At 40.6% G+C, this 16,671-nt stretch overlaps 1 protein-coding gene across 2 annotated transcripts in view; it reads right to left on the reverse strand.

Annotated features, from left to right (window-relative positions):
• ARHGAP4 (Rho GTPase activating protein 4) overlaps positions 1-16,671 on the reverse strand; it is a 49,748-nt gene that overhangs the window by 18,180 nt on the left and 14,897 nt on the right. For both annotated transcript variants that reach the window (XM_087956872.1, XM_026676203.2), the window contains exons 2-10: positions 12,553-12,748; positions 9,850-10,012; positions 7,703-7,765; positions 6,286-6,477; positions 3,783-3,911; positions 2,100-2,321; positions 1,909-2,010; positions 1,428-1,622; positions 554-638 (exon numbers count right to left, since the gene is read on the reverse strand). In XM_087956872.1, coding sequence (XP_087812998.1) covers positions 554-638; positions 1,428-1,622; positions 1,909-2,010; positions 2,100-2,321; positions 3,783-3,911; positions 6,286-6,477; positions 7,703-7,765; positions 9,850-10,012; positions 12,553-12,748 — 1,347 coding nt within the window. The remainder of the gene's footprint in view (positions 1-553; positions 639-1,427; positions 1,623-1,908; positions 2,011-2,099; positions 2,322-3,782; positions 3,912-6,285; positions 6,478-7,702; positions 7,766-9,849; positions 10,013-12,552; positions 12,749-16,671) is intronic.

The raw sequence follows: 16,671 nt of genomic DNA on the forward strand, positions 1-16,671 counted from the left end.
GTCTGTTTCCTCTTTTACAAGTATACCATAATAGTTTCAATAAAGCACAGAACTTATATTTGATGAAGTAAATATGACCAAGAAAAGCCATACAGGAGAGAATCACAGATTTTGCCACTCAAGGAGCTATCAGCATTCAAAACATACAGTGTGTGTGTGTGTGTGTGTGTGTGTGTCTGTGTGTTTGTGTGTGAGAGAGAGGGAGGGAGGGACAGAGGGAGAGAGAAAGAGAGAGAGAGTATTACAGAAGGGAATGCAACTCTCTAGTGGACTTTTTCCACAGAGAACTTTGGCATCAGAAATTATCTGAAAAGAGTACCAAGGCAAACTTTTTCAGCAACCCATAATTTTGAGGAGATAAATTATTAATTCTTGGAGAAAGCATGACAAAGTGATTTATTCTTTTAGAAGTTATTAGGTGTTTCTCAAGTCCTTAGATGCTGGATGGATAGATGGGTGGGTGGGTGGGTGGGTGGACGGACAAATATAATAAATACCAATAACAGACTTCTAATCAGAGTGTACAGATATTGTCTATTCCTTCACACCTCACCTTTCTCTATCGCTTCCTTCATCTGGTCATGCTTTGCTTGCAGTTTTGTTTGAATGCTTCGTCCAGAGAGATATTCCTTGAATTTCTGTGCAAGAGATAGCATTAAATATAGCAGTAGGAGATTGGGCTGAGTGGGCCAAGTTCCTATATATACTGATCAAATCCAAGACATCTTTCTGCAGTTTTCAACAAACTGGAACCGTTCCAGGAAGACTGAATGGAACAGAACTTATCTTTCTATTTAGAGTCTTGTTGCATCTAGCCAGCTATTTAGAATGCAAGAAAATGGCCCGGTCACTTTTTTAAGATTACTTAGATAATTGGAAAGAGCTAAATCACCAATTTCAAAACTAGAAGGCATTCCACTATTGAACTGGTTTTCACTCAAGTCAATCTTCTATTACTTTATTTTTTACTCTGGGGCTCTATAATACCTAATCAGGTCAGAGATTCTCATTCTACAGCAAATTTATATTTTGTGTTTCTCCACTTTGGGAGACAAAATCCGATGCCATCTTTTTTTGTCTGTGTTTCTAAAATGGGGCTGAAGGAAGGGCCTCTGGCAATAGGTCTTGCTCAGTACATTTCTGAAGATGCCGGAAAGATGCTGAAGCCAGGATTAGTTCAGGATAACATCCTATCAGTGATTTCATAAACAAATCATCATAAAAAGGGACCTATCAATAGCAAAAGTGACCTAATGTTGTGTTATATAAATAGGAGGAGGGTGAGTTATCATAAAGAAATTCTAGTGAGATCTAGACTAATTTAAATAAAAATAACTATCTAAATGTATTAGGTTATGGTGTCCTCATCTCTATGACCGCATATTAAGTGTGATCAAGTTTAATTCTTTTGGTATCTAGGATTCTACCATGATGTAGAAGCTTTCCGTATCCTGCTGGTTGGCCCGGCGTTTTGCCAATGCTTGTTTCCCACCAGCATCAGAACCTGTGGACTTGAGTGACTCTGTAGACTGACAGCCTTGAAAGGCATCAAGTGCCTCGGGTTCTTCTGCTGTCAAAAGATCTATCAGACTTTGCAGGGTGGCCTTCAGAGTCTTGTTGACCTGTGAAGGAAAACAGAAATTTCTGTACCAAGAGACTTCTACAGCAGAAAGGTCTTCATAAGAGCTCAGGAATACATTCTGATGAATCCCAGGAATTCTGCTCTGGCACTAAGGGAATGGGAAAGGCACATGCAGGACAATCAGTGGCAGGAAGAAGTGCTAGAATTTCCCCCACCCCAGCACTTCTCCTTTGCAGTTCCTAAAATTAATGAAATTGATTTTTGAAACCGAAATTAATCCCTGCCCATCCCCCCTCAATTGCACTCCACTCTCTATTGGTACCTACTTCATCTGTCTCCAGAGTGATGGAATTGAGGCGGGACTGGATGTGCTGGAAACGGGAAATTAGTTCATTTCTCAGTGGACCTTCAGCCCGGACTTCGGATACCTGAAGATAGAAAAATTACAGAAAAGAAAGAATAAGGGCCAGCCTGAGCAGAAAGCAAAAAATGTAGAAAAAGCCAGGAATCCTCTCACCTCATCACCTTCATGAGGCTGGTAGTCAAAGGACAGAGGAGGGCAATAGGCTGCAGGGTTGGCCTCCATCATCCTGGACTTATCTCCCAATGGATCCAAAGCATCAACTGCCCCTTCAATGCCGCACAGGCCCTGTTGCCAAGATGCTTGGGCCCGTGACTCTGCAGCTAGGTAGGTTCTCAGAACTTTGCCCAGCGACATGTGGAAACCAAGATCAAAACACTGGAATCATATGATAAAGGTATCTTTAGTTATCAGATCAGCCTGGTCGTCATTAGGCACCACAGTTGACCAGTCCCCATTATTTTTTCCAATGGCAGCACAACTTTTGTTGTTGGTGCATCTTTTCTATGGCATGCAAATGACCATCTGCTACAAATGCAGGTCAAATTATGAAGTTGATAACAGTGTAAAAATAAACCCATGATAAAGTGTGCAATAGATTCTGCAAGAAAGGAAAGAAATTCTGCAGGATTTGGAATTTTGCGACTGTAAAATTAGAAATTTATAATATTTCATGGTTTAGGACCACAGGAAAAAGGACAGCCAAGTAGAATGCCCTTGAAACTTCGTATCAGAAATTTATATTTCAATTAGGACAATAATTGAAATAATTCTAGTGCAGCAAAAAGCTACGGAAAACCCTCTTTGTTTTGTCACCTAATAATCATCTAAAATTTTATAACCAAGATATGGTAACCTTATTTCAGTTGGTTAGCAGAAATTACCCCAGTATCTTTTTCAAGCTTTCAATTTTCATCTGTGAGGGCTAAACTTATGTTCATTTATCATGTAATAAATCTTATTCTTTTTTTTTTTTTTTTTTTTTTTTTTTTTTGGGGGGTTTTTTTTTTTTTTTTTTTTTTATTTTTTTTATTTTTTTTTTTTTTTGGGGGGGGTTTGTTTTTTTTTTTTAAATTTTATAACCAAGATATGGTAACCTTATTTCAGTTGGTTAGCAGAAATTACCCCAGTATCTTTTTCAAGCTTTCAATTTTCATCTGTGAGGGCTAAACTTATATCATTTTCATATGGAGAATGCCCCCATTAAAATAGCTGTTGAAATATGGCAGGCACTGCCTTTTCCAAACAACAACAACAACAACCCCCGATTCAAGAGTTAACGAAACAAGCTAACTTCTCTATACTATCTTTTAAAACAGTGCTCCCCAACCTTTCCGGCTCTACAGACCGGCGGCAGCAATGGTGATGGGTGGAAGAAGGGATAGTTTCAGGTGCGTGGGCATCGCTTGCACAAAACTGTGTGCAGGCTCACCTGCCACTTGCGCACCCTGGTTTCCAATGGGCTGCAGGCCAGCATCAAGCCACAGACCAGGGATTGGGGATTTTAAAAGGTACCCAGGTCACATAGACTTGATCCAGTTTTAATACTGATGCATACTCTTCTCCTTCTCCAAAAAATTTTTTTGAACTATAGTTCTGTGAAAAGAGTGCATGAAACCTATGAGCAATTTCGACATTCCCACCATTCAGAAGGTCACAGGCTACCTTAGACAAGCCATGAAATTACACTGGAAGAAGACCAGTATACATTCTGATATATACATGGACTCCTGCCTTTACATCAACAGTGGCAAAAGGAATCCATACAGGCCACCAAAGCCTTGGCATTTGACATTTTAGTGCTAACCCCTATGATGCGTGTGGAAAGAATTGACTCACATCTAGCAGGTCGGCAACATCGCGTACATAATAGTTGCTCATGGCAGAGTTAGCAGTATGTAGATTCAACAAGTAATCATTCCGAGCCTTGGCACATTTCAGCTTGCTTTCCAGGAATTTAGACTGTCTCTGTGAAGATAAAGAAATTGCTAGGTTAAAATTCCAGGCCGTCCTTCCTATTTCCCTCCACTTCCCTCCGCTTAGTACTTTTCCAATGCAAACATCTTTTTTCCTGATAAATAATGGCAACCATTACTGATAAAGGAAACCGCCTCCTTCCTAGCCTGATTTCAACAGACATTGTATGATAAATCACTGAGCAAGAAGGAAGAAGAAGATCATCTCTGAAATCACTGAAGAAAATCGCCGAAGAAGGCGCTGTACGGTAACCTTTTATTCGGCAGGCAGCTGGGAAGTGACAGCTAACTATTTCTTCCTTCCCATTAATCCCCTTGAGGATACTTTCCCCCCCCCCCACTAGCATTCTACACTCCCATAACTTTCCCATAACAAGAAAATTCTGATGGGTTCAGAGTAAAGTTCTACTGCAGGTGATCTTCCCTGACCACTTTTAAACTGGTGGATATATTTGAAATAATGATGATAAACCAGAGGCACTGTAGTTGTCATTTAGTAAGGAGATTGAATAAAATGATTGAAAAAAGGTGGGCAGAGTATCATAAGTATCATGCTGGGGTTCCAGATCTACTATATATAGTTCATACAGTTTGACCTACAATCACAATGGTGCCTAAAATTTTGACCGCAAGGCATTGCATCAAGGCACCAGATAACTGGATTTGATTTTATGTTTGTATTATGACCATAATAGAGACACTGCGATTGTTAAGCAAATCCAATATATCCAATTAGTGTTTTTTGCCATTTTTTGCTGGTTTTACATGACTGCATGATACCCCAACCAGTTGTAAATGCAAAGCAGATGCCAAATGCTTGAAATACAGTCCCATGACCTCGGAAGAGAGTCGTAACTTTAAGGACAGGTCATAAGTAGCTTTTTAAAAATCCATCATAACTTCAAATGATCATTAAGCAACCAGTTGTAAGTTGAGGAATACCTGTATCCTATTTCCTCTGTGAGTAGGAGCAGTGCAAACACCCTGCCTGCCTTGCACTACCCCAGAAATTCCATTGTTTCCATTGTTAAAATGGGAAGTTTTGAGACATAAAAAAAATCAGACTAAAAATTTTTTTTCTACAAACAACATATAAGCTGTACAACTCATTTGAAAAACAAACTGAAATATTTTAGGGGGAAAATAACAATAAAAAACATACAATTACAATAGAACTTAGGAACTAAAGGCAGTAAGTGCTATCTAAACAGATTCAAGGAATATAATCTAGGCCAGAGGTCTCCAAACTTGGCAATTTTAAGACTTGTGGACTTCAACTCCCAGAATTCCTCTGGGAATTCTGGGAGTTGAAGTCCACAAGTCTTAAAGTTGCCACATTTGGGGACCCCTGATCGAGGCCAATCTGTCATCAGCTCAAGAATGAAAGCTGCAAATATGCAGCATGAACTTCATTTAGATGAAAGACATTAAGACTGATATATTCTTCATGACTACAAGGAAGACGAATCCTTAAGACTTAAACAGATTTTCTTCCAGATTTCTAAAGGGCATAAAGGGAATTCTGGCAAACTCAATAGGCAGTAATATCTGGGTGAGCTCAGTTTGCACTGTCATTCTAAAATGATTAATGGATTTATGTGAATGTTAGAACAACAGTGTATTTAGTAGGGGAGACTTGCAATCTATGCTAGTGTTCCTTAAAGACAATTGCTATTGGTTTTATTGTTTAGAAACAGCCTTGTCAGATGGGACCAACCTGCCTCCACCAAGGTCACAAAAGTTTCATATCAGCCCACCAGCAGCAGAAAAAAAGGACCAAAAGAAAAGGAAGTGGTTTGTGGCCTGAATTTACTGGCTCAAATCGTTGCAAGGTAATAAATAGTCATAGGTTTTGGTTGGCCTCAACTGTCAGCCAATCTGTGATCTCTCAAAACTTTCCCCCTTGTGTGGGGAGATTCTCTGGCGCACCTTTGAAAAGAAGCATCTGATCATCTCTTGCTCCCTACTGCTCCTCCTAAATCTGACGATGGAATGAAAAGGAACAAATACACTGAAGATCCCTCTTCCCCAAACCTTTCCAGCTCAAAATGGGAAGATTAGGATTTATGAGCCACATTCACATTTCTGCATTTCTGCATTATATTCACCCAATATACTGAGCCACAAACAAGCCAAAAAAACCTAAGAGTACCCAAGTTTATGTTACGCAAATGACTTTTGTCCTGATCCAGTCAAGCATGCTGTGTGAACAGGTTGATAGCCCCACAGCTTTAAACCAAACTTATTTTCTCCAATGTAAGTCCTAGAATATTCAATGAACAATACTAGCATCTTTATCAAAAGACCCCCCCCGCAGTCTCTATGATCAAGATTTCCAACACTCCCACCCCCCATCTTCTAGCTACCTTTTCCAGCAGGCGCTCCACCTTCCGAAGTGAAGTGCGACGGGGAGTTTTGTCAAGTCCAGCCCCACCCGGGGATCCACTAGGATCTGAATGCTTTCCGCCACTGCGCTTCTCCTCTTGCCGTTCAGCCTCACGCAGTTTCGCCTCGGCATTCAGGCAATCAATGCGATACGTCTGGTATGATTTCATAGCCTGTGAATATAGACAAAAGCCAAGTTCAGCTCGAACTTGCTGAGTTTTGTTAAGAAAGAAAGACAAATCTTAATCATAACTTTAGAGCAGGGGTCCCCAACCGCCGGTCCGCGGACCGGTACCGGTCCGTGGAACAAGTCTTACTGGGCCGCTGGTTGCTGGCGCCGCCATCTTTTTGATAAAAAGTGCTTCCGGTGAGCTTTTCCGGGTAAGCTCACCGGAAGCTTTTCATCAAAAGATGGCGGCAAGCTGTGAGCTTTTCCGGAGAAAGCCATTTCACCGAAAAGCTCACGAGACGCCATTTGATGAAAAGTGCTTCGTGAGGTCACTGGAGCACTTTTCATCAAAAGATGGCGGCGCCCAGTTGATGCCGGTACCGGGCCGCGGCATAAAAAAGGTTGGGGATCACTGCTTTAGAGGAATAAATAAGTGGAATTTGAGCCAACAATAAAATGTGGCTACAAAAAAAGGCAAAAATGGTTTTAGATTAGCTCTTCAGAAGTATACTTTTCAAATCATGAGAAGTAACTATTCAGCTCTACTGAATTCTGGTTTCGTCTGACCCCATTCAACTATTGTATCCATTTTGGGGCACCACAAATAAAGGAGGATTCATAAAAATTGAAATCATCTCAAAGAAAGGCAATCAAGATGATTGAGGACTAGAAAGAAGCATTGGGAAGACGGAATTAAGGAGGTTGGGGATTTTAGTCCCCAGAAAAAAGCAAGGGAGGGTGGAGACAACAGCACTCTTCAAACGTATGAAAGGATGCCACAAGGGAGGAGGCCAGGCTTGTACTTTCTCATTCCAGAAAACAGAATATGAAATTATGGGTTTAAATTTCAGGAAGACTGATTTTCCAGCTAAATTATCAGAAAATCCTTCCTGAGCACTTGGACAGCAACATCAGCTGCCTAGAGAGGTGGTGGGCTCCTCATTACTACTATTGTTCAAGTCAACACTAGACAGCCATCTGTCAGGAATACTTTAATCTGAATTTCTGCTCCGAGCAAAGGGTTGGACTTGATGGCCTCAGTGGCCCCTTCCATCCTAAATGCATAGTCTGGGAAAAGGGGCATCTCAGTCTTAGAATAAACACAAAGATTCTTCTATGTCTACTGCTGCACAATGACCGAGTCATTATATTATTGGCATTTGTCCTATCTTGTTAGAGACTAAATGAGATGACAACTGCAGGATAGGGACCCTTTCTTCCCCACTTACCATCTGCAACTCTGAAATTGCCTTCAGGAGCTCATCCTGCATCTGTTGTTCCATCTCTTTGCTCTGACCAGGGAGGAAAAGGGAGGAAAGATTAAGATAGGGCATCCTGGGCTGCACATAGCCTACTCAACTATAGGGAAAAACAGAGGCATTGTTATTGCAGCAGGCTGAGAATCTCAGCTGTAATTTTTAAGAAAACAAATATTTAATCCTTATTGTTATGGAAATATAGTTGCAATCCAGCAAGCAATGCTTGAGAATAATTATAAACATGGCAGTTGGTTAACAAGGATTTCAGTGACCAAAGGATAGGGCTTCAAATGCTCAGGCAGTTCTTGGCTTCCCTCCAATGACACAAAGGATTTGCATAAGCAGCCTACACATGGGGGGGTTTGTGTAGGGGGGGGGGGGGGGGGTGGGTGGGGGGGGGGTAGTAGTGTATAAGATATATATATATATATATATATATATATAAAGGCCAGGCCAGCCAATTCAGACTCTCATTGCATAAAACTACAGACCATCCTAGCAAGCAAATTCAGATGTAATAGCAAAACATGATTTCTTGTGTTATGATGTGTTAAAAATAACTTATCTCTCACACACAAAAAACCACCAAACCTTTGTTTTGCATGCTCTTTGTGCTCAGAGAACTGTGATTTATTGCCAATAGAAGGTAAAATGTCCAATGTCCTCCTTACAGTGTGAAAAAGAAAAAGAAGGGCGACATACTAGCTTGGTGTTCACATCAAGTTATTCATTCCTTAGAAAAGCACAGTATAGTCGTATGTGTGCCTTCGAGTTGATTTTTGACTTTTTGTGACTGCCTGCACAAGTCCCTGCAGTTTTCTTGTCAAGATTTTGGAAGTGGTTTGCCACTTCCTACTTCTTAGGTCTGAGAGAGAGTAACTGGCCCAAAGTCACTCAGCTGGCTTTGAACCTCAGGTGGGAGTGGAACTCACAGTCTCCCAGTTTCTAGGCTAATGCCTTAACCACTACATCAAACTGGTTCTCAGTTTTCACAGCCTGTATCTGTAAAGTAGAATTCTAGTATTTCTTGCATAAAACATGTGTAACCTCCAGGATAAATAGTTGAATATAATGTAGAGTGACACAAATCGGTTTCCTGGCCTGATTTACCTAGCAGGGCTAGTGCCTTCTTAACAATCCCACTGGATCAACCTAAGATTGCAGATAGCAATACTTGAATCCTGTAAGAGGACAGGTTATCTGACGGGTTTGTCTCTTTTATGCTACAGTTAACACTTTGTGGGAACATTTGGGCCTGGCCAATCAATTTTCTTCTCTTTGAGAGTTCTCAATTATAATGTTCTTTTACAGGGAGTCAAGTGCTGAACCACCTTATACTTTTTTAAATGGCAAATGTTCATCTACTGAATATGGTTGTACCATATTCTGCTTCTCTGCCTGTAGGTAAGACTTAAATAATCAAGAGTTGTGACCATTGACAAAGGGAAGGCTTGCAAAAGGCTGAATTTGTGAGCACATTGTTTCCAGATCAGGATCGAAAAGGTAGTAACTCCAAATAAAAACTTGAAAATTATTGTGCATGACTTCGAACCTTTGGTGAGCAAGATACAAAACTCAGAGGGAATGACGAGTAGAATGGGGTTGCACAGAGATCACAAGGAGATACTGAATAGAAATAGCACATTGGGCTCGGAGTATAATATTTGAGCCCATCCTTCATAGTGGCATGCCTCTCCATACACAACACCCATCACGTTTGGTGCTGGTCCTTCACAACCATGTTCCAGGTCACCAAGCACTGCTCTTCCAGGTAAGACACTGGATCTGAGAAGACATTTCCCATGATTACTTAACAGTCACAGAAACAGTAGCCAACCTCTGAACTGATCAGGAAAAGACTAGGGAAAATATTCTGACACAAATGCTAGAGAATCATAAAAACTCTTATTTTTGTCCATTTTCCCTTGTTCAATCAGCCATAATAACTGGCTGAGTGCAAAGAGAGATTCCAGCAAGAACAAGGCCAAGGGACAGTATGGGCTACAAAGAAGAGGCCTTTGTTCAAGCCTACGACTCTGTACAAAGTCTAACTTTGATAGACATATCAAGGTGACCTGAGGATGGAATCCACCTTGATCTCGCTCCAAAGCACTTACTTTCCGGGCCAATCGCCCCACATCCTCGCTGATGTGCACCAACCGAAGCACCAAATGCCCTGTGTAGATTTCACTCAGTGCTCCATGATCCCGGCTTGCCTGTCGTGTCTGATTAAGGATTGTATACCAGCAGTTCAAAGGTGAAGGGAGATTCTGGTCCTTCCTGCATGTAAAGAAGGAAGCCCTTTAATCTTTGACTGCAGGAATAACACACTTAGTATTCTTAGCTTTTATCCAGAAGTGGTATTCAGCAGGTTCTGACCAGTTCTGGAGAACCAGTAGCGGAAATTTGAGTAGTTTGGAGAACCGGCAAATAGCACCTCTGACTGGAGATTGTACAGTATCCTTCTCCTGCCACGCCCATCAAGCCATGCCCACAGAACCAGTAGTTAAAAAAAATTTGAATCACACCACTGACTGCTTTTATCATCTTTTATCTCTCTTCCTTATTTGTGGTATGTTAGTTCTATTGTTCTCCACCATTTAACACCAAGGAAGTAATGAGTACTTGAAACTGGTCTTGGCCAAGTCTGGTAATATTCTGGATGAAGGTCAACTGTCTAAAATTAACTGCCAGCACCCTCAAGGTGGAAAAACTGTCAGGAAGTAGTTGAGCTCTGGAATTGTGGTTAGCCTGTTCTAGATCAGGTTGTACTAACTCTGAAAGAGGAGGTGTGCGGGGAGGGGGGGATCCAAACCTGCCTCTCCATGGTTGTAACAGTGGCAAGGAGTTTGTTTGCACAACCACATTTAGTGTGCCAACTGTGACTATTCCTAAGCCATTTGGACCTGACAACAATGATCACAACTTGATTATAGCCTAAAATGACCGCTATGTTGTGTTTCACCCATTTGCACCACAGATACCTTCAGATGAAAGTACTGCATGCACACAAAAAAAATCAAACATGGCTAATAATTGTTACTAAATGTAGTAACAAGATTTAGGCATTTTTCACTCTTCCTGCTGCTCAATTCCCATGTTCAAATCGATTAGCAGAACTCTGCATCTACATATTTTTTCCTCATAAGGAGGAGAGCTGCTGTTCGTGTGCTGACACTGCACTGGTACATCAAACTAAGTATTGCTGGTCAGATAAACTAGTCATTTTTCCCCTTCTATTCAATTGTGTCTGATTCTTGGAGATTTCCTGGACCAGCCCCTGCAGTTTTCTTAGCAAGATTTTCAGAAGTGGTTTGCCATTGCCTAGAGATGAGATCTAGAGATGAGAGAAAGTGACTGGCCCAAGGCCAACCACTAGACCAAACTGGCTTTCAACCTAGTTATAACAAAAAGCATTTATATCCTCCAGGATAAATTGTTGAATATAATGTAGGGTCACACAAAGTTAGGTGCAGATGATGTCATCAACCATCCTGATATAGTCAGACTTAACCCCCGCCCTCCCACCTTCCATCAGCAACCCATCTTCCCTTCATGTGCCATCCCATGAGTTGTTTTCTCCACTCTGGCCACCTCCAGAAATATTTTTTAAAAAATAAAAAGTAAGCAAAATCTGGCTTTCGTAAGCAATATCAAAATAAGAAAAGGTATCTCATTGATACATTCTGCTTAATTTCTCAGAGGAGGTCACCATCCATGAGAACCAAGCAGGGTGAAATAAGCCCCTGCAGTTTTCTCAGTAAGATTTTGGAAATCTTTCCATTGCCTTACCATCGCCTTACTAGGAGAGAGGGACCAGCTGAGTGTAGCCTTTTTTGCGTACAATAGGCAAAGGAATACAGATTGATATTATTATATACTCTGGACCTTTGCATTTGGAAATACTTCTTCTATATTATGATATTCCAATCAATTATAATTATGTTAAAGTATTAATCAATGTTTTATTCTATATTTAGTCTGCACTTAGTTATAAGCTCATGGCTCAGACATGTCAAGCACCACATCTGCTTCAACCTGTTCTCCTGACTATTACCTTTCAAATATCCAGGGATATTTTTTTTTTGGTAGGATTTTTAAAATCAATCATGGCTTTCATATGCCGTTACATAAAATATATGTCAATGTTGTTGTACTTTCATTTTTCTTTATTAAATATTTCTAACCGGACGGTCCACATTACCTGACAGAAAAAAGTCAACCCCAGGAGTCTTCTATCACAGTAGTATGAAACTGATTCATAGGTTATGAAACATGCTCCACTAAAACTGAACTGAGGTATTGACTGAAGAATGTGTAAAAGGTCAAAGGGATTATGAGAGGGAGTGCATCCCATATCTCTAGCTCTCCCAAGAGATTGGAAGGCTGGGAAAGATTAATCAGTGTTCTAACAAAAAGAAGAAGGGCGGGGGATGAGGCATGATGGCGTGAACCTAAGCACACTGAGAGGAAACTGAGCTAATAAGAAACATTCCAACAACGGATGCCTCCAAGCGCAGGATTACTGGTTACCAACTCATGAACTTTCCACTTCTTCCTGTATAGTTACTTGCTGCAATGTCTCTTAGATATAATAAAGTATATATAAAATTACCACTGCACTGCACAAAACAGACTCCAGTAAAGACCTGGCCAGGAAAGCTCCAACGGTCAAACTCTTGACATTTACCATTCAATAATGTCTCTAACCTTTTTTTTTTTCAGCTTCTTCCCACAATCACCACCCTCAAGTTGTCTCTGAGGAAGTTCCTTCTCAACATCTGTTCACCCCTCCCCCTGAAGAATCTAAAGACTCTAACCTGAAATTCTGATGCTCCTTGGAGCCACGTATCTTAGCCGAGAAACGTTCAGACAATTTCTCCAGTCCTCTGGAATATTCTTGTTCCACTTCAGCCTTCCGGCGCAGGAAGTCAGCCACATCTTGGAGCAACTGTTGCCGACTCTCTGCCTGAGAGTCAAGACCTCGGACTTGCTCCCCCATCTGCCAGCGCATTTCTGAGAGAGAAGCACAGATTATAGCAGAGAGGAACGTTTGGAGAACAGGAGATTCTGTAAGTCATCTTAGGTTGGAGGCATTTTCTTAAAACATTGCTCTGGTGGGTGTACACTCCTCCTGAAAATGTTGGTTTGTGGATCTTTCTGAACCCATGGCACCTACTTCAATAGCAGGTGGAAAAACCATGAACAGAGATCCTTCACGCAGTTTTGGCTGACACACCAGTTACAATCCTACCTGGATCAGGATGCCCACCAAAGTAAATCCAACCTTGATTACCACTCAGTTACTTACTATAATGTAATGTATGAGGAGATAGTTCTCTTTCAAGACAATTTGGATGCTGCAACTGATACAAAATATGTGGCTATTGGTGGGATAACCCTGCTAATGTCAAGTAACACCAATTCTAATGTTGTTGTGTTCATTATTGATGCAGTTTCCAGGCCTAAATCAAAGGGCTATCATATTTGACACAACATCAGGATACCTCAGGTGGAATGGGACAACTTGCTGCAGCCAACTCAGCAAGGTCAACTCACCCTGGCCAACTCACCATTGGACAATTTGCTGCAAGACAATTCAACAATTCGATTTAAGTATTTAAAATAATTTTTAAAATATTGTAATTTCTGTCATTCACATTTCATTTTGTTCCTCCATTTACATCCTTTTTTAAACTATTCTATTCGTCATTTTTTTGGCCATGGTGAGTTGGCCACACAATTTGGCTACGCTGAGTTGTCCTAGACCCTACATCAAGCAATGCCTAACTAGAACAAAATCTTCCCTCTTGGCTCAGACACGCAGAGAAGGCCTGTTAAAGATTTCTCCTTCAAGGGACATAAGTGAGTAAGCAGCCCCATTCTTTGGAAACTTCTCACCACGATATTATGTGGCTCTTGCAATTTTCGCATTTCACAGAGAGATGATGAAATCTATTTCTGCAAGCCATTATTCCAAACTGATTGTTAGACCAGAATTATGTGACTATGACTTGATCATTTTATTATATGATTGTATTATGGTTAGTTGCACAAGCAGTCAGATATTGAGACCGGATCTAGCTATTTTATTAACCTATTGATTTATTATTACTATGATAGTTGCAATTATTTTCCTTGCTTTGTTTTATTATTTTCACAAGTTTTTTGCCACCCAGCGTCCACTAGGATGAGGGTTGTATATAAGCACTGCTGAATAAATAATAGTTTTAGGAAAAGCTGAAAGGAGGACCATCGTAATATGGTGTCCCATTCAGCTACCTTGTCTCTCTATCAAAGAAGTTATTATGGTATCTAGTTTTAAAAGCAAAGGATGCATTTGCAATCTTGCTTTTAGACTCAGAGTAATCTTCTTTTGTGGTCACACTAAGTAGATATTGAATTTTCAATCCTCCATGATTTAGTACCGATAAATCAGAGGTGGCATTCAGCAGGTTCTGACCAATTCTGGAGAACCGGTAGTGGAAATTTTGGGTAGTTCGGAGAACCGGCCAATCCCACCTCTGACTGGCCCTGCCCCCATCTATTCTCTGCCTCCCATTGAGTCCCAGCTCATCATCTGGGTCTTCTTTGGTTGCCCTGCACAGGAGAATGGAGCTGGAAAGCAGGTTAGTGGGGTGGGGAGGGAATGAGGATTTTGCAGTATCCTTCCCCGGCCATGCCTACTAAGCCACGCCCACAGAACCGGTAGTAAAAAAATTTGAATCCCACCACTGCGGTAAATGAACCACTCAGTATTTTTAATATCATGGTGTGAACTTTTAAAATATAAAAAATCTGTTCATCAATTTTACTACTTAAAAAGGAAAGACAATATAAATAGGGGGGGTGAGTTTCATAAATAGGGGGGTAAATTACTTATGGCAAGAATAAATACAGGTAGCCCTTACAACAGTTCATTTAGTGATTGTTTACAATGGCACTGAAAAAAGTGACTTATGACTGTTTTTCACACTTACGACCATTGCGGCATCATAGTCACATGATAAAAATTTGGACGCTTGGCAACTGGTTCATATTTATGACAGTTTCAATGTTTCACAGTCATGTGATCAATTTGTGCGACTTTCTGACAAGCAAAGTCAATGGGGAAGCCAAATTCACTTAACAACCATGTCACTAATTTAACAACTGCAGTGATTCACACAACTACGGCAAGAAAAAAATGGGGAAAATCACTTAACAAATGTCTCACTTAGCAACAGAAATTTTGAACTCAATTGTGGTCGTAAGTTGAGGACTATGTGTACATCTACAAAAACTACTGTATGCTTCCGCAATAGTTCAATTCCCCTCAACTTCACATCTATGTAATATCTATTTGGCTAAAAACCAAGAATATATTCATACACTTTTCAGCCGTGTTATTTACTGGAAAGTTAAATAATGAAACACTCCAGGTAGGAAACACTTCCAGGTCTGTTAACAAATATAAACTAAATATAAACCAAACATTTCCATTTTACATCAGTATGCAAACCCAGTTATCTCCTGACAAGCCCTCTATAATTAGGATCTTCAAAAACATGATGTAAGAGTCTTAAGACAGCAACATTTTAGAGGCAATATTGACAGACTTTTTTAAAATGGTGTCAGAATTCACAAGGAAGCAGCAGATTACAGCTGGGAAGAAAAAAGAGAATCAGTGAATAATTGCAAGCAGACACTCCCCCCTCTTTGATTTGGAGGCCCTGATTTTCCAATTCTAGTTTATACAAAGGGATTTATATTACAGAGGGATTGGGATATATTTCTTAGTAGCATGAAAAATGTTCTCTGGATATACTTAGGGATTCTCTACTATTATTTTCTTGTATACAAGAAAGAGATAAGTCCTGACGTATATTATTTCCAGAAGGAGGGTAAAGAAATATAATAAAAATCTGATCCATTACAGAAATAATCCTGCATTTCCTATCTGCAAGTTTAAGAGATTAAGGAACAGCAGACACCTTACAGCAGAATTGCAGATGCTCTTCTGGCATCCATAAGTTCCACAGAGCTTATCAGTTAGATAAGAGAGTCTCTGCCCATATGTTGTGGATCATCAGAGCTCATAAACAGAAGGTCTGGTAATGAGAGAGAAACAATTTATACACAACAAGAGTGTTTCCTTGCCGACAGCTACCTTAAGAACTCTCATAAGAAACTACAAGCACAGTAAATAGGCACCGTACCTAACAATACCTTGAGACTTACAGACACAGGTGCCCAAGACCAAATTCTGGCTACCTTCAGGAGTCAAGAGGTATCTGGACACAGCAAACACACAAATAAAGAGAAGGGAAGAACAAATCCAGAAATTAGCAAAATTGATCCCTAAGGAAAGCTTCTATTGGTATCTTCCAAGACGTGGGGCTTACAAAGTCAAGCTGAGCCAACAATCTATAGGCTCAATTCCTGCTAGGGAAAAAAGCGTTGTAGAAATAGGAATAGCCCTTAAACTTATATACCACTTCACAGTGCTTTACAACCCTCTCTAAGTTATTTACAGAGTCAGCCTATTGCCCCCAACAATCTGAGTCATTTTACCGACCTCGGAAGGATGGAAGGCGGAATCAACCTTGAGTCTGGTGAGATTCAAACTGCCAAATTGCAGGCAGTCAGCAGAAGGAGCCTGCAGTACTGCATTCTAACCACTGTGTTACCACGGCTGCCAAGTTTCCTCTGGATGGATGGGAACTCCAGCACCTCTTGGATTCTGCAGTTTCCCCCTCCCACTTATTTGAAAATGGCACAATTAGGTAGTATAACAATACAAATGGCTTTTACAGCTTTCTGTATTCCCCACTGTTTTGGGTCTTCTTATGTGAACTATACTGTGTTCTGCCAGACCACATAGAGAAAAGAACAGGTCGATGAGCAAACGTCTGGTAAAGACCAAGCAATGTTCAGAAGCCCTTTTACCATAGCAACCA

The sequence above is a fragment of the Notechis scutatus genome, chromosome 2 (genome assembly GCF_049901735.1).
Source record: "Notechis scutatus isolate UNSWTSFEM ecotype Mainland chromosome 2, rNotScu1.2, whole genome shotgun sequence".
Classification (NCBI taxonomy): Eukaryota; Metazoa; Chordata; class Lepidosauria; order Squamata; family Elapidae; genus Notechis; species Notechis scutatus.